Source organism: Dromiciops gliroides, chromosome 5, assembly GCF_019393635.1.
Source record: "Dromiciops gliroides isolate mDroGli1 chromosome 5, mDroGli1.pri, whole genome shotgun sequence".
Lineage (NCBI taxonomy): Eukaryota > Metazoa > Chordata > Mammalia > Microbiotheria > Microbiotheriidae > Dromiciops > Dromiciops gliroides.
In genome coordinates, this window is record NC_057865.1 from 143213162 (window position 1) to 143239558 (window position 26397).

The 26397-nt window shown below is 39.3% G+C and overlaps 1 protein-coding gene across 1 annotated transcript in view; it reads left to right on the forward strand.

Moving 5' to 3' along the window:
- LAMB4 (laminin subunit beta 4) overlaps window positions 1-26397 on the forward strand; it is a 131886-nt gene that overhangs the window by 14927 nt on the left and 90562 nt on the right. Inside the window, 17 exon segments of the mRNA XM_043967584.1 lie at window positions 4466-4493; window positions 4496-4600; window positions 7991-8064; window positions 9300-9447; window positions 9450-9510; window positions 11154-11206; window positions 11967-12177; window positions 14053-14170; window positions 15523-15550; window positions 15553-15600; window positions 15603-15641; window positions 17535-17676; window positions 17678-17721; window positions 21585-21650; window positions 21653-21712; window positions 21715-21762; window positions 24857-24966. Of these exon segments, the coding sequence (XP_043823519.1) occupies window positions 4466-4493; window positions 4496-4600; window positions 7991-8064; window positions 9300-9447; window positions 9450-9510; window positions 11154-11206; window positions 11967-12177; window positions 14053-14170; window positions 15523-15550; window positions 15553-15600; window positions 15603-15641; window positions 17535-17676; window positions 17678-17721; window positions 21585-21650; window positions 21653-21712; window positions 21715-21762; window positions 24857-24966 (1383 nt within the window).

Below are 26397 nucleotides of genomic sequence, written 5' to 3' on the forward strand. Positions count from 1 at the left end.
TGTGTGTCATGGACCCCTTTTAGCATTCTGGTGAAACCAACGGGCCCCTTCTCAAAATCATGTTCCTAAATGCATAAAATGAAATAGATAGGATTACCAAGGAAACCAATTATATTGAAGTACAGTTATCAAACTATTTTTTAGAAATAAGTTCATGGACCCCATGTTAAGAAGCCTAATTCCACTTGGTGAAATAAGAGCCATGTGTTTTCACTGACTTCTTGCTCCAGCACTGGCATCCCAATTGCTTTCCTAGCCTCATGCCCATATTCGCCATGCTATCTATGAATTTCAGGTCTTGGTTAGATTTCCTTAAAAGCATGGTTGTGTTTGGGAACTCAGTAAGGTGGAGGGAATGAGACAAGCAATATGCTTCATCTTGGTTATTTTCCACCTGTTATATCAAGAGCCTGTGGTTCAGTACCAGTGGAAAAGTAAACCACTGTGGCATTATCTACTTGCTTTAGTATCTGGCCAATGGGTCTAACTGAACTAGTTCCCTTCCAGGAATTTACAAATAGGCTACATGCATAACTATAAAGAAAAAGTCATGAGCTGCTCACAGAAACTTCTCTCATAACTGTATCACATATCATTTAGTATGTTTACTTTCTCTTCCTATTTTTTTGGCCATGTGCTTTTCCAAATTAACACTGGCATATACAGTTGTCTCTCACATACCATAATCTTCCCTCTGCACCCTCCCCCTAAGAAATGCTTGTCAAGGCCTGAAAATTCAGAGGGAGCAGATTTGGTGCAAGATGTGAAAAAAATGTGTTGCCACAGCGACGATTTCTATTCATGATATAAATATTTTAAAACACCTTTTTGCTAGAGTGGCATTATTGCCCTCTGTAATTACCTAGAGTGTCAGCAATATGTTAGGTATGCTTGGTGCCAAACATAGAGCCAGGTACAGCCCAATGTGCTTACAGACTGAATAGGCGAGGAATCACCCACGCAGGTTGGTAGGGTTGAGGGGGAGGAGGTAAGATGCCTTTTGGGGGGTTACTGTACACTGGAAATAGAATAAAAAACAAACAAAAGACTGTAATAGGACCAAAGGCTACCTGTATGTGATCTCCCACCTGCATAGGTGGCTTAAAGCACTCATAGCAACTCTATAAAGAGGAATATGGGCAGGGAGGAAGGCAATGTGATTTCTGGGAAACTCTACTTTGAAGGTGATTTCTATCACGCTTGCTGATTGCAAAGAGGTAGTGTCTGGATTGATCTTTTCCATCATTCTCACATTGGGAAGTACTTGTAGCTGAAAGTAACTTCATATGCTATGAAATCACATAGGGAAAGGAAATTTTCCTGGGCCAGTAGAACCAGAGAAAGAGTCAGTTTGTAGTAGTACAGTGGAATGAATGACCTCTAGACTTAGAGTCACAGGATCTGAGTTCAAAACTTACTTCTGTCACTACCTCTGTGACCTTTGACAAGTCACTTCTCTGGGCCTCAGTTTCTTTATGAAATAACAGATTGGACTAGGTGACATCTAAGTTGCTTTCCAGCTCTAAATGGTAGGACCAAAGAAGAAGCTTCTTCCCCAAAAAAGAAGTGACTCTGTTATTTTTCAAAACCTTAACACAAAGGTACCCTGAGCTGCTGCTATTTTCTCCCTGCTGGCAGGAGCCAACATCCCTTGGCAAGAAGTGACTTTGGTACTATAATATTACTGTGACCCAAAAAGATTCGGAAAGTACGGGTTTGGAAGTTTGTTTCCAACTTCAGAATTTTTTTTTTTCTGAAACAAAGATAATCAAGGGAATTCCCTGGCCTCTTGGACTAAGATACCTCCATGGAACTAGGCGTGGGTTCTTTGGCTCCATTGGGCAGGATACATGTCCACTTTCATAAGAGGTACCCCTTCCAGATCATATGCCCCACCCCATAAATGACCAACTCCATGAGAAGTTTCCCAGTCCAATGGATCAGGCATCCCCCAGTTATATCCCTGATATATCGGCCAATCACCCTTGTTACAGATCTTTTAGCTATATTGCCAAAAGAGATCTCAAGAGACCATCTACTTGGTCCACCCTCCTTAAGGCAGGTAAGGTACTCTTTTTACTGGAGTTCCTCAAGGAAGGGTTGGAGAGCCTTTCCCTGGGGACGTTGAAGAGGAAATCTATGCATCAGACTGGATGACCACTGCAGTTTCAGCCTTCTCACCACTCATCTAGATTACTACAATAGCCGCCTAACTGGTCTCCCCACATCATGTCTCTCCCCTCTCCCATCAATTCTACATGCTACTGCTCAAATAATTTTCCTTAAGCACATATCTGAGTATGGGACTCCCCTATGCAGCCAATTCCAGCGGTTTGCTATTGCCTCTAGGATAAAATATACACTCCTCTGCTTCACTTTCACTGGCCCCCAACCTAAATCTTTGACTTCTTTGGAGATCACTCTCCCTCCCACACTCTTTCATCCAGACCAACTGACCTTTCTGTTCTTTACACATCCCATTCTGTCTCCTGACTCTGTGTCTTTGCACTGGTAGTGCTCAATGCTTGGAATACACTCTTTCCATATCTCCATCTTATAAGAGGCAGCTCAGGAAAGCATCCTCTGCTACATCAAGCCTTTTCCGATTCCCTCAACTGCTAGTGTCCATGCTTGAAAACTACCTTATAGTTAGCCATTCTGTGTCTATTAACTTTATGCTACGCATTTTGTATGTACTTGTCTCCCCCCTATTGTAAGTGTAATGATTGCAATGACGCCACCTGCTGGAGACTTACTGTAGAAAAGCTCCACCATGAGGAGAAGGCCTCTGAGGGCAAGCCATGCGGTCAAGGTCCTTAGCGTCAGGAAGCGATGTTTGCTTGTGGGTACTGTCTATTAAGGCTACCAGCCAATCAACTTGAGGAGCCTCCCATTTCTGGTAGGAGGAGGAGGACACGAAGTAGGAAGCGGACGCTGAGAAAGGGGTTCTGTCTCTTTTGGTTCCTGACCTCGCCATGGTGGGTCAGATGATAGGGTCTCTTAGAAATAGTTAGATTTTTACTTTTCTCTCTGATCCTAATGCTCTGTAATAAATACTTAAACACTTAAATACTCTTACTAAAGCTTATAATTTATTGGTGACCGCTCATTAGATTTTGGACTTAGCTAGAATTTTAGCCCACTTACATAAGTAAGCATTGTTTTATTCTTTGCAGTTGCATCCCCAAAGCCTGGCACAGTGCCGTGGCACAATAGCAACTGCTTTAAGGCTTGTGAACTGATTGACCAGAAAAAGGCCCAGTCGTATATTTTCAAATATTTTATTATTCCATAAATCTGTTTTATTCATTATTGGTGAGGAGAATGGAGCTTAATAGCTATTAAACACCTTGTGTTCTGATGCAAAGTTAGAATTGGCTACTTTGCTTTATGAGCTAATCCTCACAGCTATTTTCTAGAGTCCAGAGTCATAAAATGCATGTGTGTTTCCTCTTACATTGTTCATCTGAAACTTTTGCAGTATTTTGATACTCCAGGGGGAATTTGGGGGTAGGATCATGAGTCAAAGAGTGATGTGTGAACCTAGACTGAACCTAGAACTGGGTTCCTGGGGTTCTCTGGCATGGGCCTGCAACAATTATTTATTATTATTATTATCAGCAGCAGCATCATTGGCATCATGATAACACTACATTTGAATAATGTTGTTATACTTTCCAAAGGCTTTTATATCCATTATCTCAATGGTCCTTCTAGTTATTAGGGCTTTTTTCCCAACTCAAATTATTTTGCATTTATTTATCTAGTTATATTTCCTCACCATAAAATGTAAACTCCAAAAGGGAAAGGACTGATTTTGGTTTTGGTTTTGTCTTTGTATTTCCAGTGATGTAGCATAAGAAGGAACTCAATCAATGTTCATTGAGTTGAAATCAATTGATTCAGGGACCCTTACAGGGTTATAGTAGAGAGGAAGGCCTCTGGGAACAGATCCCGAAGCTAACAAGAAGAACCACACACATTATGTAAGAACATTAGTTTCAAAAGATTCTTCTTCCAAATGTTCTGTTTGAAAGATCTAAGATAGAAATATGAGTTGTTTTGACTACCTTTCAAGTCAAGTTACTGCAGTCAAAAATAAAGGAAGTGATTCTAAAAACTGGAAATGCATGTTCTCATTTTTCAAATACAGTTTAAACTGCTTTGCTTATCTCCTGGCTTTTGTGTCTGGGAGAAATAGTTCCATGTAAATTCATTTTTTCAGAAAAAAAAATGCACAAAACTATAAAAATGCAAAAGTTGGGTTTTGAATTCACTTTGTTATTCTAATTAAGCAACCACTGGTGGAAAAAAATGTTTTGTTACTTCCACTCTCATCTTTGTATTTTTAGATGATATTAAGACAATATAACATAGGCACTGCTTGTTTGTCTGATTTGGTTCTACAATAAGGTAATTCTATTTCTGTACTTAATTTGTTTTGTTTTCTTGTTGTGTTTCCTAGGGTGAACAAAAATGTTTCATCTGTGATTCTAGTATCCATATAATCCATATACACAAACCAACAGCCATACAATCGAGAATGTCATTACAACATTTGAACCAGATAGAAAAAAGAAATGGTGGCAATCTGAAAACGGTATTATTATCCATTGTGTCCTTTTTTATTTTTTCACATTTTAATTATAATCAAGCCTCAAATCTAATTTCTTTGAAATAATTTTCATGATATTTCAGTAGAATATAGATGCAAAGATCAATAGAGCACGTATAAATAGAAAACTTACTTTCATTTTAAAGAAGATTAGTTTCCTTAGAAAAGTAGCTCTTTGAGAGTGGTGACTGACTTTCATCTCATTTTGTATCCCCAGAGCTTGGCACATTGTAGGTACTTAATAAATGTTTATTGATTGATTGATTGATCATCTCATAGTTGAATACATTCAATTGTATGTATGTTAAAAGAAATTTTATATGTAGAACCCTCTCTGGGCTCACCTACCCAACTGGAACTTGCAGTCACAGGTTGGGGTTCCCAGAAGATTGGCTGCCTTCTACTCCCCTCAGTATTCTAGGGATAACCCTGATGGGCAGGGTAGTTGTCCATGAGATCCCAACAGTGTGTTCCCCACTGGATTAACTTTTACAAAAGACATTTACTAAACAAGAAAATTACTACCAAAAATAATCCCTCCAAACTTGGAACACCTTCTCTCCGGGCACCAGCAGAGGTACAGAGGACACTGTGTAGAGATCATGTGTGGCAAAGGAGTATCTCACAACTTCTGATTAATGAAAATCCTTTTCTAGATAACGTCTTCATGAAGTTCCCCTTTGGTATAGCTTTCTCCAAGGCTCTAAGGATAGCGAATTTCTAGAATCCATAGCTGGCATTCTCTCTGCTATGAGAGACCTGCCCCTCTTGGATCTTTCCATATGCATCTGGGTCCATATTTGTCCTAATTGTGTCTTTTGCTCCTTCTGGCATGATGTGTTGTCTGCTACTGGTCCAGTATCACCAGTTATAGAGTGCATAGAAGAGGGGACAGTTAAGGAGGCTATATACTCTCTTATGCCTCCCCCAATCCTCCCTCTGACACCTTTTGGTTTGGGCCCAAGGATCAGCCTCCTCAAGGCACGCCCAGACATGGAGCTCTCTACCACTCGACTGACCCACAATGACTTGAATCAATTGCCTCCTAATTTAAGTCCACAGGGCATGGTTAGCTTGTTTCATTCACTTATTAAAGACGTCCTTCTTGAACCAATCAAAAGGATTCAAAAATAATAAGAAATGACAAGGTCTAACCCATCCTCACAACATTGCAAAACTTCATCATCTTGTATTTTCAGTAATTAGGATGGAGGTAGAACCTGATCTTTACTTGTGGTAATTTTTCTTTTAAAATAATAGAAAAATGGGGCAGCTAGAGGCACAAGTGGATAAATCACCGCCCCTGGATTCAGGAGGACCTGAGTTCAAATCCAGCCTCAGACACTTGATACTTTACTAGCTGTGTAACCCTGGGCAAGTACTTAACCCTCATTGCCCCGCAAACCAATAATAATAACCAATAATAATAAATGTTGATAAAAGCATGTAAAATGTGAAATGCATTGCCACACAGCGACTATACCTATATAATATATGGAAATTCATAAAATCACTGTATGTTATTGTCTACCTAGCATATGTTAGTTCACTACCCTTTTTTTCTGACTTGATGACATGTGGAGTCAGGCAAGAAAGAAAATAAAGGGACAGTGTCATTTTTTTCCTTACTACCCAGAAATCTAAGCTCAAAAAAGGGAGTTGAATAACAAATGAACTAACCATGACTCTATAACCTCACCTTGATTAATGACCTACAACATCATGTCCAATTCAGATTTCCTTCTTCAATGTCAGCACAGAATGTCAACTATTTTTTTAGTCATTCCTAGAGGCCATAATTATTTTTTATCTCACCCAGTTCCTATTCCTGGTTCCGCAAGGAGGCAGTACATTTGGTAGAAAGAACACCTCAAGGCACTGGGTTCAATCTTGCCTTTAACACCCGTTACTCAAAGTTTCATCTATAAAATGAGAGAATTGGACTAGATGACCTCTGTGGTCCCTTCCAGCTCCATACCTCTAATTTCATAGTCCTATAACCTGCCTTTGCTAAATCCAAATCTCCCTATCACTGGTCTGAATCCTAGCTTGCCTTTTTGGCAATCCCAAGGAATGTTCCTCGCATTACCTAGACCTTCTTAATCGTACCTTCTGTTTCCATTTCTAAACTATCTTCAGATGCTGAAAATACTTCCTCTGGTGCAAGGGTTCTTAATCTGGGGTCCATTAACTTTTAAAAAAATACTTTAGGGGCAGCTAGGTGAACAGTGGATAGAGCACGCGCCCTGGAGTCCTGAGTTCAAATTCTGGTCTCAGACACTTAACACGTACTGGCTGTGTGACCCTGGCAAGTCACTTAACTCCAATTGCCTCACTAAAAAAAAAAACAAACAAAAAACAAAACAAAAATACTTTATAACTTTTCTTCAATATAAATTGTTTTCCTATGTAGGCCAACATATTTTATTTTAATCATATTAAAATATAATTCTGAGAAGGAATGCATAGGCTTCATGAGTTTGTCAAAGGGGTTCCACCCCATACATGCGTGTACATACACACACGCAGCACATGCATGCACCTATCAAGGACCCCTGCTACAGAGGTTCAAGATAGGGCTGATTATAACAGAGACATAAAGAATAGGCCTAAAAATGAGAGAGCATATGGTTTGGTAGTTATTTCATTTGTTTCTCAGCAACTTTTAGCAACATCATTTTGGGTTGCTAATTTTAAGCCAATGTTTGAATTGTTCACCTCCTAGGTCAGCATCTCTTCAATAAAAATGCATTCATTCAGCTGTCTAAATACACACACACACACACACACACATATATATATATATATACATATTATATATATCATATGCCTATTGTGTGTAGAGCACTTATGCTATGTCTGGGGGAAGATGCAATATTTAGGTAAGACAGTCCCTATGTGGGGGGTTTTCTTTCTTTTCTTTTTTTGCAGGGCAATGAGGGTTAAGTGACTTACCCAGGGGCACACAGCTAGTTTCAAGTGTCCGCCTATGTGGGTTTAATAGCCATTTATAACTAATTAATCAGGCCTATGTCTTTAGGAAAGAGAAGAAATACATCCAACTTTCCCACCTGTGAAAGTCCTTCCTTCCCATTTGTTGACAATACTGCCACACAGTGGTGTTCTGCCACAAGCATGGACTGCAGCCAGAGACTGGGCAAGACCAGCAAACCTTAGAGTCAGATCTTCATTCCAGGAGTGCAGCTCGGGTCCTAGCAATGCACTTTAACACTACTTTTTTAAAAATTTGTAAACGTTTTAAACTAGCGACCACATTATTTTAAAAAGATATCACCACAAATCCAGATACAGACATTTCATGGTAAGTAATTACATGTGACTATCACTGATTACTCTTTCTTCATTTCTCTTCAGGTCTTGATAATGTCAGCATCAGATTGGACCTAGAGACACTGTTTCAGTTCAGCCACCTTATATTGACTTTTAAGGTATGGATGTCTAAACTCTGATCCTTCCCTTATCCTGGACAATAGCCAATGCATACTTATTTATCCAGACTATTTCCCTATAGTTTATGCTGCTGCATAAATCCAGGCCCAACGATCTTATTCTTATGTTCTCAATTAAAGGAAGAAAACTCATGTTAAGGAAGAGACAGATATGATGGCGGGGGGGGGGGGAGAAATCTTTAAAATGTATTGTCCAAAAGGAATAGATATGTATGTGTATTATTATAAGAGTTTGTATTTTCTTTTTTTCTTCCCAATGGGGCAAAATTAGGGGGAGGATAAACAAAGAAAGGGAAAGAAGAAGAAGAAGAAGGAAGGAAGGAAGGAAGGAAGGAAGGAACGGAAGGAAGGAAGGAAGGAAGGAAGGAAGGAAGGAAGGAAGGAAGGAAGGAAGTCAGTGAGGCATCTTTTTTAAAAAAAAAAAAAGCTTAGAAGAGAATAGAAAGAAGGCAAGAACATAGAACAGGCAAGCAGAACAGCTTCGAAAACTGTAGGGTAACTTATATACTTAAAAGAAAAGCAAGCTGTACATAATAGAGAGCTGCAATTTCATACACAATCCCTCTTTTGCTCTTTTATAGATGTGGAAATTTTATTTGGTTTTTAAATTCAGAAGTGTGTGTGTGTGTGTGTGTGTGTGTGTGTGTGTGTGTGGTGAAGGACCCTGGGGATTGGAACTATAGAACAGTAGAGTTGAAAGGGGTTTAAGAATCAACTCCAATCGCCTCATTTTATGGATAAGGAAAATATGGCCCAGAGAGATAAGGAGACTGTCTTAAGGTTATTAGATCCATTTTTTTGCAGAGCGGGCTAGAGCCTAAATCTTTCAGTATTAGTCTGGTGCCTTACTGCTATAACATGAGAAGAAACATAGAGGACCACGGATAATTAAGCGAAGGATTATAGGAGTGTGATGTAAGGAATTAGTGTTTAAAAAGGATGAGGATAAGAAGATTAAAGGAGATTCATAAGTTTAGTCAGATTCCTGTCAAATGATTGTGACGAGAAGCCAAGTCCTGGGGTCCTAATCACAGTGTTTCTTTTGATTTATAAAGCATCATTCTTACCAGATATTCAAAGGCTTGAGTATAATCATCAGTTCACCTATAGCCTCACCACACAGAATGTGCCATTAGAAAAGATTAGAATTCAGTCTAAGGTTAACACTAAATTCCACCTTTCTGAGGCAAGTTTGTTGAAATCCTCCTTCTCAGACTTTCCGACCTGCAGCCATGTTAGTAGAGCGTTCTGTGGACTATGGCCAAACGTGGAAAGTTTTCAGGTATTTTGCAAAAGACTGTGCTGCATCTTTTCCCGACATTCCATCTGGCCAGGCACAAGGAGTCGATGACCTTATTTGTGATTCAAGTATTCAGATATTGAACCCTCTACTAGAGGCGAGGTACAATTCATTTGGATCTCTTTGTGGTTGTTGTTGTTCAGTCATTTTCAGTTAATATCTGACTCTTTGTCACCCCACGTGGGTTTTCTTGGCAAAGGTACTGCAATAGTTTGCCATTTCTTTCTCTAATTCATTTATAGATGAGGAAACTGAGGTAAAACGGGTTAAGTGACTTGCCCAGGTCACACAGCTAGTAAGAGGCTGAGGCCAGGTTTGTACTCAGGTCTTCCTGACTCCAAGCCTAGCACTCTAAGCCACTTCATTTCCTAGCTGCCCTTTGAATTTCTTTTATCTAAATTGAGTTCTCTTTTCTTACTTAATCTGAGCTGTGATCTGTCTGGACAGAATTTGGTATTTATACATTTCATTTATAATAGGTTTTGTATCCAGATAAAGAGGGTTTTTTTATTCTAATTTTTATTTTTTGGTAGGGGCAGTGGAGGTTTAAGTGACTTGCCCAGGGTCACATAGCTAGTAAGTGTCAAGTTGTCTGAGGCCGATTTGAACTCAGGTCCTCCTGAATCCAAGGCCAGTGCTTTATCCACTGTACCACCTAGCTGCACCCCAGATAAAGAGTTTTGCTGTATTTTGAGTAAGTGGTTGGTGGGAAGGAAGTAACCATGTATGAGAAAAGTGGTCAAAAAGGAACCTGAGATTAGGTGCCTTAAACTCAACTATAAGCATATTAAGCTCCACAGAGACTCTATATGTTGAAGTTATTGACAGTCTGCCAAAAAAAATAAAACTGGAATCCCTTTCTGGTTGCCATTTGGCTGTCAACTTACTTAATCTCATCCTATTAAGCTCACCAGCCTTTTCTGTGTGAGTCAATAAGGGATGGGGACTGCACTTCTAATATCCCTAGCATAAGGGACTCCCAGATCATGAAATTCCTTCTAAAAAACAGGTTAGCACCTTTTCTGCAATTTACAGTCTTGGAGATTTGCCTAGGATCATAGAGTATGTCAGACAAAGTTGGGACTTGAATCTAGATCTTCCTGGCTGTAGAGGTAACTAGATGGTGAAGTAGAGAGAGTGCTGGGCTAGAATCAGGGAAATCTGAGTCCAAATTTGGTCCTCAGACACTTACTCGTTGTGTGACCTTGAGTAAGTCATTTAATGTCTGTCTGCCTCAGTTTCCTCAACTGTAAAATGAAGATAATAATAGCACTTACTTCCCAGGGTTGTTGTGAGAATAAAAAAAATTAATATTTGTAAAGTATTTATCTCACTGCCTGGCACATAGTATACTGCTACTTAATAAAGCTTGTTTCAGGGGCAGCTAGGTGGCACAGTGGATAGAGCACTGGCCCAGGATTCAGGAGTACCTGAGTTCAAATCCGACCTCAGACACTTAACACTTACTAGCTGTGTGACCCTGGGCAAGTCACTTAACCCCAATTGCCTCACTAAAAAAAATAAAATAAAATAAATTTTAAAAAATAAATAAATGCTTGTTTCCTTCTTTTTATACCACTCTACCTCTTATTATCTTTACAAAATATTGACCATATTCAGTTCTCTCTGTTTTAGTCTCATTTTCTCAGCTGGCATTCCGAGTAGCCAAGCTGTAGCAAGTAGGCATTTGGTATGTTCAGACAATTGTGAATGTGAGCTAAAAATATTGATAATTTGTACATATTTATTTTATAGGGTTGTTTAAAAGCTTTGGGATCCCCAGCTTTGAAATAGAAAATCCCTATAGCCCCTACATACAAGGTATGAGTAGCTTTGGATTTTTAATCCTTATCTATCCTTACTGGTACATTTTCGCTAGAGTTGTGGTCCCGGAGAGGTCTCTATTGATGCATCTTATTCTTCCATATTCCAAATTCCATTTAATGGCATGTTTAATTGGATGTTCCCTGAATATTTAAAAAGAAGTTTATCTTTTGCATTATTCATTCTGCCCAGGGCTCAGTGGAGCTGGTTAGGCTGCATTGCATTAGTCACAGAGACCCAAAACCAGGATAGACTAAATGCGCCAAGGCCCAATTTTGGATGAATCCCACAAAAACCATTATCAAGGAGGGAAGGAGATTAAATACCTTAATTTTATTAGTAATTGTTATTACCAAGTAGTTGTATTTTAAAATGAACAGTTAAACATTTGTTAATAATATATATATATATCTAAATTGGCAGGAAAACCTTATTTCTTTTTCCTTAAGCTCTCTAGATTGAGTAGATTTTATTAAATTCCCTTGTAAGTTGCTGCTGTTAGCAACCCAGGTACATCATGATTGGTAGGGAGCTAGAAGTGCATGACTATCACTGTATGTGGTTTGTACTTGATAAAAGAGGATTTTTGGTTTTTGTTTTTGTTTGTTTTTACTATTTGCCTCATTGATTGAAGTCCTCCAAATCCTGACCTTGTGTTCGGTAGCCAATGTGCATTCAACTTAAATTCCCATTGGCTAAGGAAGATGTTTTGCATGGATGAGCTTATATGTCCTTTTGGTTCATTTTCTCATTCTAGATCTAGTGTCTCTAACAAACCTGAGGATAAACTTTACTAAACTACACACTTTGGGGGATACGTTGCTTGGAAGAAGGCCAAGTGATCCCCTTGATAAGTATTACTATGCTCTCTACAATGTGGTTGTTCGGGGAAGATGTTTCTGCATAGGTCATGCTAACAAATGTGGTCCACACACGATGTCCGGGAGATGTCTTCAGCCACCGGAATGGTAGTTCCAAACCCTCCTGATTTATTTCTTTTCATTATCTTGATAGGTGAGAGCAGAGACAAATGCATTACACCACTAATTATTCTGAAACCAGCATGAAAAAGCCTCTTTTCTGAGAAGGCAGAGAGGATTCAGCTCAGTTACTGAGCTTATTGGTAACTCGGTTGGGGCTTAATTTCCTACTCCCAAATTGTTCCCGCTGATACTGCTATATGCAAGGAACCATTTTATAAAGTTCCTCTCTCTTGTACCCACTCCATAAGCATGAGATATACTCAGACCTAGACACATACACTCCTCGACTCTTTGCAAAGATAAACAACTCTGAGATCAACATAAGGATAAAAAAAAAATGAACTGATCTTGGGGGAGGGGGAAGGACTTCATATTCATTCAGAAATATTGATGAAATGCCTATGTGTTTAAAGAACTGGTTGCCATGGCAGTTTTTGTTCTCACTGTAAATAAGAAGCAGGTCTCTAGTTTAAAATCAGCCCCTTTGCAGTTTGGTCAGTATGAGTCAGTTTGCCAGAGCCTGATAACCCCTGAACACATCTGATAAAAATCTAGGTCCTAGACAGACAGAGCCAATACATTAGGCTTTGGAATAGGAGTAACTGGTGGCTGATGCTGCTAATAAGCAGAGGAAAAACCAGCTTCTGCTCACTTGTACTTCTCATAGGAAGAGAAGAAAGACAGAATGAGGGTGAATTTTGGTAGTTAATAGGGATGTGCTTCCCAGATGAGAGACAGGAGGAGAGGAAGATATCCTGGTTTGGCACTTGCCTTGTCTCACCAAACATCATTCTCATCTCTTGGTCACCTGCATCTCACAGTTCAGATGTTTTCTATCCAGAACCAGCAGCCCAACAGCATTTCTGAAGAAAGGATAGGAAAGCAGGTATCCAAAGACCAAATAAATATGCTGCTTGACCCTACTGGTGCATGAAGCACAAGATGAGAAATTTACTTTCTTCTTTCTGACTTCTCCCTCCCAGAGATCTCCAAAAAAAAAAAATAGGTCCAGAAAACCAAGTTTCTGAAGCCATCACCACACAGCAAACTATTTTCAGCTCTCTGATCTTCACTTCAGTCTTTCATTTCCAATGCTGCATTATTTGGGGCTGGGAACTAAGATTCAGGGCTCTGAGCAGAATCACAGAATTTTACTTTGACTTCACATTCCAGCGTCTATTCATTTCAACTCATACCTCCCTCCCCGCAAAGAATCCCCAGTATAGAATACACAATAAGTGGTCATCCAGCCTTGCTGGAATACCTTCAAAGAAGAGAAACCCACTCTCTCCAAGGTAGCCCATTCCACTATTTAATAACACTATATAGGTAGTTTTTACTGCTAACAAAACCTGAATTTGCCTCTTTGCAAATTACTTCTTACTTCTCTGTGGGGTCAAATGAACACTTAAAGAATACTTCAGATATTTGACTACATCTATCAACTCCCACCCCCCACCATGTATCCTCTCCATTAAGTTCCATTTCCCTTCAATAAGTCTCATATAGCATGGAATCAAGGACTCTCATTAAGTTTGGTATCCTCTTTTGCACATTCTCCACTCATTAAAGTTTTTCCTACTGTGGTACCCAAACTGGCCATGTTATTCCAAATGTGGTCTGATCAGGGCAGAGTTCAGCAAACTATCACCTCCGGGCGAGCTGGGTGGCACAGTTATAGAGCATCGGCCCTGGATCCAGGAGGACCTGAGTTCAAATCCTGCCTCAGACACTTAACACTTACTAGCTGTGTGACCCTGGGCAAGTCTCTTAACCCCAATTGCCTCACCAAAAAACAAAACAAACCTATCACCTCCTTATTCTTGGACGCTGTTTCCTCTAAGCCCAATACTGCATTAGTCTGTTTGATTGCCGGATGACACTCTTGACTGAAACCCCAAGATCTTCATCAAACTGTCACCTGACCATGCTTTCTCCATCTTCTACTCATGGAATCAACCTTCCAAAGACGAGTACAGTACTTTACTTTTATCCCTATTAAGTCTGAGCTTATTAGATTCAGTAAATCCACAAGAATTTATTAGTGTAGCAGCTACTTGCTTCAGTTCAGTCTTCTAGCTTGTCAAGATCTTTTCAGATCCTAGAATTCATCCAGTGTTTTTGCTATTCCCATTTTGTATATTTGCAAATCTGATAAACATAATAACTATGGCTCCCTTCAAATCACTGATTTTTAAAAAAGAGTTTCAGAGTATAAGAGTAAGTGTAGATTCCTGAGATGTTCTATTGAAGATCTCCCAGTTTTACACTGAATCACTAATGACAGCTAGGTGGAATAGTGGATAAGCACCAGACCTGAAGACTCAATGTTTATGAGTTCAAATCTGGTCTCAGAATGTACTAGCTATGTGACCCTGAGCAAGTCACTTAACTCTCTTTGTCTCATTTCCTCATCTGTAAAGTGAACTAGAGATGAGACAAGGCCACTTCAGTATCTTTGCCAAGAAAAACCCAAATGATGTACAAAGAGTTGGACACAATTAGAAACAACAAAGCAACAACAAAATGAATGACTATCTTTGAATCCAGTTGTTCAACCAATTTTTTAATTCATTTGATCATATTATCATCTAGCCCAGGGCTTCTTAAACTTTTTCCACTCATAACCCTTTTGCCCAAGAAATTGGTACATGACACACTGGTTTATGGGTATATAAAATAGGTATACGTAAGCTTTTACTGTTGCCAAATTTTTCTCAACTCCCCTATCAGTTATATGGCCCCATATGGAGTCTTGACCCACAGTTTAAGAAACTTTGATCTAGTCCATACTTTTCATATTTAATTATATTTAATTTATTTACTAATCACATTCATATAGAACTAGATGGCCTTATTTACTGTTGGCTCCTTATTAGTCACCATGAGTAGAGTTTTGTTGTTGTTAGTCATTTTCAGTCAAATCTGACTCTTCATGACTCCCCTTGGAGGTTTTCTTGGCAAGGATACACTGGAGTGGGGTGCCATTTCTTTCTCCAGCTTATTTTACAAATGAAGGAACTGAGGCAAGCAGAGTTAAGTGACCTTGCCCAGGTTCACACAACTAGTATCTGAGGATGGATTTGAACTCAGGAAGATGACAGTAGAGTTAACAAGAGTTATTTATACTGTGAACATGTTCCACTGAGGAAACTAAAAGACTCTGCTCTCCTATCTCATTAGGATGATTCCAGTGTGTTTCTACTGTACATGTACATCGAATGGGCCACAGCTTTGGAAGCTCTGTAAAAAAGTAATAGATTTTTCCATTAAAAAATTCACCAAAGACAATCCATTTTGTTACAATACTTGTTTCTTTATCTAAACCAGGTTCATGGTCAATGTATCTGCCAGCACAATACGATGGCCCAAACTGTGAGAGATGCAAGGAATTCTTCCATGATGTTCCCTGAGGCCAGCCGGAGGTCTCCAGGATAATGCTTGCAGATGTGGGTGAAAATAAGTACTCAGCCTATTTTAAGGGTAGGATGTAAATTCAGTTGTGTGGTACTACACAGGGGCAAAGGTGGTATAATTCCATGACTCTTAGGGCATGGTTTTATAATTCCAAAGTTTCAAGTGCTATTTTTGAATTCTCAAATTCTTGAAACAAGATGAACTTTTAATTCCAATTAAAAAAAAGTCATTCCAGGGCAGCTAGGTGGCACGGTAAATAGAGCACTGCCCCTGGAGTTAGGAAGACCTGAGTTCAAACCCAGCCTCAGACCATTACTAGCTGTGTGACCCTGGCAAGTCACTTAACCCCAATTGCCTCTTTTAAAATAAAAAGTCATGCCATCTTGCCCTTTTAGGAGAAGGAACACAAGCATTATGCAGACAAAATAATGATGGTGGGATGTCACAGTTCTAAGAATACACACCATTCTAGCCATTTCTTCAGATGCCAAATGTTTACCCCATCCAGCTGCATGAAACTGAGTTGACCCACTTCCTAACAGCAGAGAAAAGAGCTAAGCGCAGGAGCAAGACAGGCTCCTGGAGTCTACTGTATAATAATGCTGCCCCAGAATAATGATGAACATGCAAAAGAAGGACAAGGGCTTTCCTTCAGGCTTCCCTTCTTTACTTGTTAGAGAAATAAGTTCGGAAAGGTTCAGCAGCCAGAGTAGTTAAGGGATTAGTGAGGTGGCCTGGGATTTTACTGGTATAGGCCACTCCTCCTACCAATGTAGATTGGGACCTTTTTTTTTTTACATTTGAAAAAAAAAATGTATAATTTTATTCAATCATTTATCATATTCTAGATCCTTGAGGGATACAGCATTACTCGGATCCTACATCCCATGGCCTTGGCAGGAAGATTGCTTCTGAACTTGACCCAAACTATTCCACTATTACCATAAGCCCGGTCACTTTCCCCGGATCACTCTTGTTCTGTTGGGTTTCCCACCAGAAGTCACTGTGTTGTTTTTTGCCTTGTATACATAAGCATAACTCTTGCCCAACCAGAATTCAGTTTCATCCCAAGCAAAGACTCCTTCAATTTTCAAAAGAGCTGTATGTTCCCTCTGGTTTCGTCGGCCTCACTTGTAGCCGGCAAAAATGGCCTTGGACCACAGTCTTCCAGACATTTTGCTGTTCTAGAAGTCCTGTTTCCAGGAGGCCACCGAGGCTCCAAGATGGAGGGAGGGGGGAAAAGCCAGATTGGCACCTTTTCTTCCACCTCATAGTCTTAGAGTTGCTGAGGACACTAAAAAAAAAGTTAACAGACTTGCCACATGCTGACCTAAATTAAAAGAGGAAATTTCCATGCAAGAAAATGCCTTATACCAATGAAATCATGGTTCTGGACAAAAATAAAGACCAAAAAAACATAGTATAGCAAATTCTCCTAAGTATGGTATTGGAAAAGCATGTATGTAAGAAAATGTGATATTCCAAGATATTTAAACATTGTATTTTTTAAAAAGACAAGTATTTACATTGCAAAAGTTAAAATGTGTTTAATCCTGTTTTGATTGAACAACAGGATGGATTGTATGAAATGTACAACTTTTCCAAAGTATTCAAAATATGATTAGGGAGCTTTAATTTAGTACTTTACCTTTTTGACATCTATCTGATATAACCCAGACTTAAAATCATAGTCTCATTGATTATTAGGGCTAGAAGGGACCATATATGTGATCTAGTTCAATCTTTGACTCTTTAGTTGATCCCAGAAAGGGAAGGGGAACAACTAAACTGTTTCTTGATAGGGGGGTGGGGGATTGAGAGTGGGGACGAATTGCAGACCAAAGACTTGTCTTCTAAGTCAGGTTTGTTAGTTAATTCACTGGGATCTTGGATAAGTTTAATTATTTCTTCTTTTCCTCCCACAGCATGTAATTGTAACGGCCACTCTGAACGCTGTCACTTTGATATGTCTCTGTACCTCTCAAGTAACGGTGTGAGTGGTGGAGTGTGTGAAGACTGTCAGCATAATACTGTGGGACAACACTGTGATCAATGCAAACCCTGTTTTACAGGGACCCCTCAAGGCAATTTCAGATCCTCCTGCTTGCATGCGTGAGTGGAAGTAACACTTTGATTTTCTTTGATTACTCATTTGAGAATCTTGTTTGAGGATATTCTGTTAGAATAAGTCTAGATAGAGAACTAGCCTTGAATCCCAAAGATGTGGGTCTCACCTCTGACATACACTGGCTCTGTGAGTTTAGGCAAGTCACTTAAAGTCAGTGTCCCAGGAAGTTCTCTAAGTTACAGAAAAAATGCCAACTTGCTCTGATAGAGGGGAATTCCCTGACCAGGAAGTTTACTGTGCCAAGTAAATCACAAGACCTGCCTCTGTCCCTATCCTAATAGTTCTTAATATTAGACAAGCATTTCCAAAGTCTACTGTAACTAAGGGTGGAGAAAATGGAGGCTTTAAACCAAAGTCCCAACATTTGGAGAGTACAAAATGTTAAAGCATATGCTCCAGCTGTGTAGAAACCATTTGGGTCACTAATATCCCCCTCACCTCACTCAACTGACTTCTTATTAATTGGTTCTTGTTTTATTTTCACATCATGAATTACAAAATTTATTTGAGAGAACACTGTTTCCCCAGAGTGTATTTCTTGCAGCTTATCCTGAATGGCAGATTTACTAGTTATGGCAGCTCTTTAGGGGATGAGAACATTTTCTTTGGAGCCTTTCCTTCTTTAGACAACAAATGAAGTGGGAAGGACCTTGAGCCAAACAATATGGTTTCATTCTGCTATGTTCCAGGAAGGCTATTTCTCTTGGTAAGTCCTAATGTACACTGACTTCAAGCTCAAGGACAGCAATTAGTCTCAGAACAAGTCAGCATGAACCACAGAGGCAGCCTCTAGCATCCTTGGGTTGAACTCAGGAAAGTACCTCAGAGTTTGAGTGAAACTTTGTCTTTGGATAATCCATTTTCACATTAAGGCACTGCCAAACCGTAGTTTCTTATTGTGTGTTTATTCTTTGCCAGTTTTTCTTATGTACCTATAAGTAGAAAATCTGAGAACCCCCTTGACCACAGTAATTACATGCAATCTTTGCTGGCTTTTACTATCCCACCCCCCATCTGTATACACTCATTCACTTTCACACATGTGAACAGTTTGATTTAAATTCCAATAGCCTGATAGATAACTTCCCAGACGTTTTCTAAAAAGGATGAAAAATAACCTGCTGGGAATCTCAAATTTTCAACTGTTCTTGGCTGGGTGTAATTCAACTCAGCAGTTTGGGTTCCATATTGGTACCAAATGAAACCCTCATAGGTTATTCAACACTTAGCAAAAGGACATTTACTCAGGGGGCAGCTAGGTGGTGCAGTGGATAAAAGCACCAGCCCTGGATTCAGGAGGGACCTGAGTTCAAATCTGACCTCAGACACTTGACACTTAACTAGCTGTGTGACCCTGGGCAAGTCACTTAACCCCTCATTGCCCCGAAAAAGAAAAGAAAAGAAAAAAGAAAAAAAAAAGGACATTTACTTAGCCATAGAAGGGGAGGAGCATTCAACAAGGATATACACTGAGGTATGAATTGACTCAGCTGAGTGAAAACTCTTCTGCCTTTGAGTTGCCATGGTCAATTAGCCAAGCATCAGAGCATGCCCAGAGCTCCTTATCTCTATTCTGTACTCAAGGACCAGGGAAATTATATCAATAAGCTGAGTTTTTTCATTCCCTGAGCCAATTCAGTCTCAAGGATGATTTCAATACTTTTTGAGGGAAAACTTACCTAACTTGCATGGAAACAGGTGGTTAGAGTTTTGCTTCCACCATACCAACTATAAATCATTTTCTTCATATGGAGGAATGGAGACAATAATTTGTATACATTTACTTCATGGAGTTGTGAGGAAAATTATACACGAGTTAATATTTATCATTACTTATTAATTAAATTGTCAGCAAGTATTTCTTAAATGTCCACTATTTGCCAAGTCACTATCCTAGTACTAGGAAAAAAACTTAATATAAAACCAGCCCCTGTAACATAGGGCATGAATATTCCTAGTGACTAGCATAGTGCTTTGATATACAGGAACAGGACAGAGACTGAGAGCAATGAGAGTTTGTTTCCTCAGTAAAATAATTAAGTTAACTGGCGGGGGGGGGGGGGGGGGTTTTGCGGCTAGGAGGCGCAGTAGATAAGGTATTGGCCTTGGATTCAGGAGGACCTGAGTTCAAATCCATCCTCAGACACTTTACACGTTCTAGCTGTGTGACCCTGGGCAAGTCACTTAACCCTCATTGCCCTGCAACCCCCCCAAAAAAAAAACAAAAAAACAAGTTAACTAGGATCCAGTCCCAATTCTAATCTTCTATCCTTGAATTACTATTAACCTAAGGGTAACCTTGTGTGTGTTTGAGAGAAAATATGTTAACGATAATAGTTTGATTAGGTTTCAGATGAAAGGTTAATTGGTTTCCAGTTTTCTGGGAGGAACATTTTTGTTCAAGTTTAACACAGGACCAAGGACTCTCACCAGTAGCCTCATATGCAATAAATGTTTTCTCTGAACAGTATCATGTGGTATTGATAGACATCATTGGCCTTGCACCCTCATCTCCGTGTAACAGGGTTATTTTCTAAGTGAAGTTAATCCAAAAAAAGGATGCTTCCAAACTATTTTCTTCGACATGGAATGAAATGACCTCTTGGAATTCAATTCTGCTCTTTCGTGTTGCTCCCAAGAAGAGCTAAGTCTGCTTCCTTTTGGCCTTTCCTACAATGAATTCATTTTTGATCCTCCTATTCTGAGACAACTGATTGAATTAGGAGAAAGTTGTGGTTTTTTCAATGCTAATAGGACCTGGTGCTGTTTTTCCATATTTGATTGTATCTTGAGTACATGACACCATAACACAGGAATGAAGTAAAAATGTATCCTTTCACTGAGTTTGTTTCAGTGACACTAGATAACTGCCCAAATGAAGATTTCCACCAAACTCACTAAATTGAGTCATTGATGCATAAACAAACCTTGGATTTCCTTTTTTTGTTTGTTTTAAATTAAGCAAGACATAGAAACCAAATTTCTAGCCATTTAAATTTATTTTTTTTAAAGCAGTTCCCTGGGCTACACAAGTTTCATTAGAGAAATTTGAGATTACTTTCCCTTAGAATAATGCTCATTATCTAATGGCCATTGAATTGAAGAACTTTAGCCCATTTCCAAAATTCTATCATCTCAACTGGCATCTCACCAGAAAACTCTGCCAAAGAGGTTAAAAATTCCATCCTCTAAAGACTGAACTCTCCTTTCCTTCTCAAAAACAGTTCACTTGAGGTTATGGGGAGTTTCCTATCTCTATAACTAGTATAGTGATATGTGTGCTGGCCTTAGCAAATGACAATTGTTTTATGATAGGGAAGAAAGGATTTTCTTAAAATTCCATTTAATCCACTTACCCTTTATTAAGAGGCCTAGCAGGTCTAAAGCTCTGTACTAGGTAGTTGGGTTACAAATACAAAACCAAAAATAGATCATCTGAAGCTCTTAAAAGTTTATGTAGCTTGTTGTAACAATGTACCAAAGCAAGCAAGGCCCAATTGTTAGAGAGGCTGAAAGAAATCCCTTTTGATTATCATTGATCAGGAAATATTCACATTCTGAACACATTCAGCTGAAAGAAGTAGATGAATAGATACTTAATATACAAACGCATTACAAATACTCGGTGATCTTGAAGGAACAGTAATTTGTGAGGTTTCTCTGTAAGACAACCAGATAAGTGTAACCCCAATCCAAAGTTCACTGTTAGCTTTGTAAAAGCTCACTGTGTTACACAAGGGATCACCCTCACCATTTGGCTGACTATAAAGGAAGGTGCGCAAGGGAAAGGACAAACCACATCTACTCCATGTCTTTAAAGTCACTGTGTAAATATCTGTGTTTCCAGCTTGTGAGTGTGATCCTGATGGGTCATTGTCCGGTGGCATGTGTGAAGTTACCCAATCTGGCCCTGGGAATCGAGGCTGGTCGATTGCCTTTGTAAAGACAATGTTGAAGGAGCCCAATGTGATCGGTGCAGCCTGGCTATTATGGACTGAATGCCAACGATCCTCTGGGTTGTCAGCGTAAGTAAAGAACTGAGTTGTTATTTTCTTTTAATTACGGCTCTTGGTGCCAATGGCCATACTTCCTGGAGAGCCATGTTCCTTGGCTAACCAGCCTCTGAATTTCTCTGTCTCTGACATCAAAGGGATTCTTGGTGAATTTTCTGAACTTCACATAAAGGTCAGCATGCAAATTTTATTCTTTCCTTTCCATGGTGGAAGAAAAAAAGAGGGGAATATACAGAAATTTAGTGCTAAGCCTGAAAACAATTAAATCAGTGGGCTCCTTTGGAGTCTTCCTAAAAAGCCGCACCAAAATTCATGGAACATCTACAAGGGCCACAAATATAAATGCACAAAAATCCACACACAATTTCTATATACCTGTGAAGTACATTTGCAGACAGTTTTGAAATCCAGTTTCATATTAGATCAAATGAGATAATTTATGTAATGCATTTTTGGCATCTAAAAAGTATTATTAGTAGTAGTGTTACTGTTGTTGTTATTCTTACAACCTTTAGGGCTATTTTTTCTTGATTTGTACTCTTCCTTTGTTTTCTCTTCTTTCGGTATTCACTGTTATTAATGTATAGAGACACTGTGGCCTAGTGGATAAGAGAGTTGGTCCTACCAGCTAGGAAGATCTCAGTTTAAATCTGGCTTTTAAAGCTAGCTGTGGCTCAAGGCAACTTTCTAAAGCCCTAAGGTTGTAAGAAGGTGTGGGGCAGCTAGGTGGCAAAGTGGATAAAGCACTGGCTCTGGAGTCAGGTGACCTGAGTTCAAATCTCACTTCAGACACTTACTAGCTGTGTGATCCTGGGAAAGTCTGCCTAACCAATCCACAGACATCTTTGGTCATCCTGATGTATATCTTGCTACTACACCCAGATTGCTCTGGAGGAGAGAGTGAGGTTGATGACTTGCACAGCCCTCCTTCACTTAACTCAATTGAGTGCAATTCATGACATCTCCCCGATGTCATGATCCTCTTCAAGAATGAAGGACAAACAGCAACAAGAACAAGAGAATGTGCTGACTTGTATTGGTAGAGGGACTTTGCTCATGTGTGAGTTCCCTATGCCAATGAAATCACAGGTCCTGTTCCAATCCCTTTTGGATATGCAGATAGCCTATGCCCTATGGTGACCATATAGCCCACATTTCCCAGTAATCTTGATACACAAAAGAAAGTGGGGGATTTTTGTTTGTTTATTTGTCAAGCATCCTCAATGACAAGGTTATTATATAGTACACATTCCAATTCTACATTTTAAGCTTCTGCATTATAAAAATAATGGGCATAGAGTATAAAACTTACTACATGAAAAAAGCATTGTTCTAAACCATAAATTAAATGTTAAGAAAATGCACTTTTTACAAGCTTTACAAAAGGAACATCCATGTCAGAGCATGTATCCTAATTTGAAGTTTGGAAAAACCCTGTGACAGAAGTCTGTGCCAAGGAAGGGTAAAAGATTAAAAGCCAGGATAGATACAGCAGGGGAGGGAATGAGAATCACCAAACACAAAAAGGAGCTGCAAGAAGGAGAATACTGATTTATAAACTCTCAGCATTTTAGAGCTAGAAGAGAGCTTTGAGATCAAGATTTATTTAATAAGAGTTCATGAAGCAAACAATTTGTCCTTGGTCACTGTTTATCTCTCCAAATTTTGCCCAAATAAGGAAGAATATTATTTGAATCTTTAGAGCAATAAGCTGGAATTTCTTATTTAGTTAAATGGTTCTTTTAAAATTTAAACCCTAAATTTCACGGAAATGAATTTTGGCCAAGCCACTCTTGGCTCCCATTTGTATTATTATCTCACCTGATTGGTTTTCAGTTGTCTTATGAGGAACCCTACACTTTTCTACTTCCTGAGTCTTGGCTTCTTTATTCAATGATAACGCAGACAAGACTTAAGTTTATACTTCCTAAATACTTATTTCACATGCAGTAGAATTTACAGGAATAGTATGTGTCTTATTCCAAGACAGAGGTTAGTGACTTCTTAGCCCTGATGGCCAACATTGAGGCTCAGCAATACTGAGGAGAAAGAAAAATGGGAGAAGGGAGGGAAGGAGGGAGAAAGGGAGTAAAGGAAAGAAATGGGGAGAAAGAGGAGGGGGGAAGGAAGGAACAAAGTGTCACAAGGGACCTCAGTGGTGGGGGTCCTTGGATATTCCTCTGCAAAGAATTATACTCTTGCACACAGTCCAGTTAGAATTAAAATAGTCTTTTACTGGGTGCTAGAGAAAGTGACCAAGAGGAAAGTCTAAGACTTTTCCTCAAGGGGAGGAGATGACTTAAGAGACATCTTCCTTCCAGAACAGAAGGAAGGCAAAAGCTTTTATAGAGGATAGGTGGGGTGACCACCTGAAAATGGAAAGTTCCTTTTGGGGGTGGGGGAAAGATTCCTGCCTGAGAGTCAGAGGATTTTCTTTTTTTGGAATGATAGTCCTGACCTCTGGAGTTATCTCTGTCTCCTAGCTCAGGTAGTAGCCACGTCCTAACTAACTTTCCTGCTGTAGAATTTTATCTCCCCTTACTTCTTAGGTGTGTCTGTCCTGATATGCAGTTGGCCAGTTTAAACTTTAATAGTCCCTTGACTCCTTGATATGTCTGTCCTGTCCTAAGCCCTATGTCAGAAGGAACAAAGGGAAATAGGGAGGAAAAGGAGAGAGGGAAGGAAGGAGTGGAGAAAGAGAGAGGGAGAGAAACAGAAAGATACATCCAGTGAAGAGTGGTAGAAAGTTGCCTACAATTGATTTATGCGTTACTCAACAGTAGGTGCTATATAAATGCTTGTTCCCTTCTCCCTTCCTTCCCCCTTTCTCCCTTCTCCTCATTACTTTAAATTACCTATGCCATCAGTCATTTTTCAGCTACAGTATATCCTAGATTCCTCTTCTCTGATCCTCAGTTATCTAAGTGCCATGAGGGTGATTGGCATTATATTTCTTGCTTGGTTTTTATTCAGGACTGTAATCAATAAATAGTTCAGTAGGTATTTTTGGCATGACAGATTCTATTTTTATTTCGTGTAAATATTGAGCACATTTATAAGGGTAGAGAAGTAAACATGAGCATCATTGTGTATTCTATCCTTTCAGCCTGCAAGTGTAATCCCTTTGGGAGTATACCATCCTCCACCTGTGATGTGGTTACTGGCCAATGCTTGTGCCAACAGTTTGCTACTGGACCCCACTGTGAAGAATGCCTTGTATGTACTTTAATATAATGATTTTCATTGTCAACTATGTGCATTTCTACCTTAACTCATAGAATAGCAGGATCTTCTCTGTACTTTACACCTCTTTACTTCTTATCTGTTGTTTTACCTCAGATTGGGTGCCACTGGAAATGATTGTTAGAGTATTTGAGAATTTTTTTACATGTAAAAATATACTTAAAATTGCTTCTAGCACCTTTTTAGTTAGCTAAAGTGGTCTTCTTACATCAGAACAGGCCAGCCTTGCCCTTCCAGAGAATGGGATACTGTGATGGTGTGTGTGTGTGTGTGTGTGTGTGTGTGTGTGTGTGTGTGTGTAGGGGGCAGAGATAGAAATGAGTAATGACAGTGAGGGAGGAAAGTGATAATTCTCTTAAAGGATTTGCCTTCCTATCAGAAAGTGCTGCTGTGAAAATCATCACGTCAAGTCACTCAGGTCAAGAGTTCCTAGTTTTCTAGGATGAATCAAATAGAAGAATTAGTTTGGAAAACAAAGACTGGCCTCCCCCACTTTCCCTAATCTCTCCCTATCCCTTTAAGGACAATAACCTTCTATGTTCCTGGCTTTTGAAATGGCACAAACCGCCCCCTGCAAATCAAATACAAGGTGTGTTTTTTAATTTAATGGATATCTGAGTATTTTCAGAGACCTCAGCAAATATGCATATAATCAAAATAAGTGAAATAAAAGGATATAAATATTTTACTTGTGCTTTGTGACGATTAAAAATGTGAAAGACATAGTTTCTGGATAATAGAATCATTTTATTAATAGGCCAGCAGATTATCAATAAAAGGAGGTCTATTGGTTGTCTCCCTCAGACCAAAGATTCCCCAATGGCAGTGGGGTCTCAGTTCGTATACCCTTCCAATTGTAGGAAGTCCACATCACATAACAATCAAATCTAATTAACACCAATCAAATCTAATTGATTGATATGAATTGATGTGGGTTATATTAAAATGAAGTCCAGGGATGTGACTCAACATGACACCAGAGAAAGAATGTAAGACCCCTCACCCAAAATAATTTCCCTCCAGGTGTGGTTGTGCAAGCCAAAGTCCTTCAGCTATCTAGATAAAAGGATCTGTCTCCACCCAAGACTCCTTTGTAAACTTGGTTTGGGCTTGACCCAGATGAAGAGATTTGATGGAATCTCTCTGGGAGAATTTATCTTTGAGTGGGGAGCAGGGAGGGGAGAGGGAGAAAGGACTAAGAAAGAAGGGGAGATCATTGGGTCCCCCAAGATATTAACTATTAATAATTATTTTTCAGAGGTTCCAGAAAACCCCAAATGGGCTTTTTCTCTTATTCTTTCCAACTTGAGAGCCGTTACTTTACAGAAAGAAAAAAATAACAGCTTAATCCCCAAAAAGGAATAGTGACCTTAATGTGTCTGAAGAAATTTGGTGGATAAACAA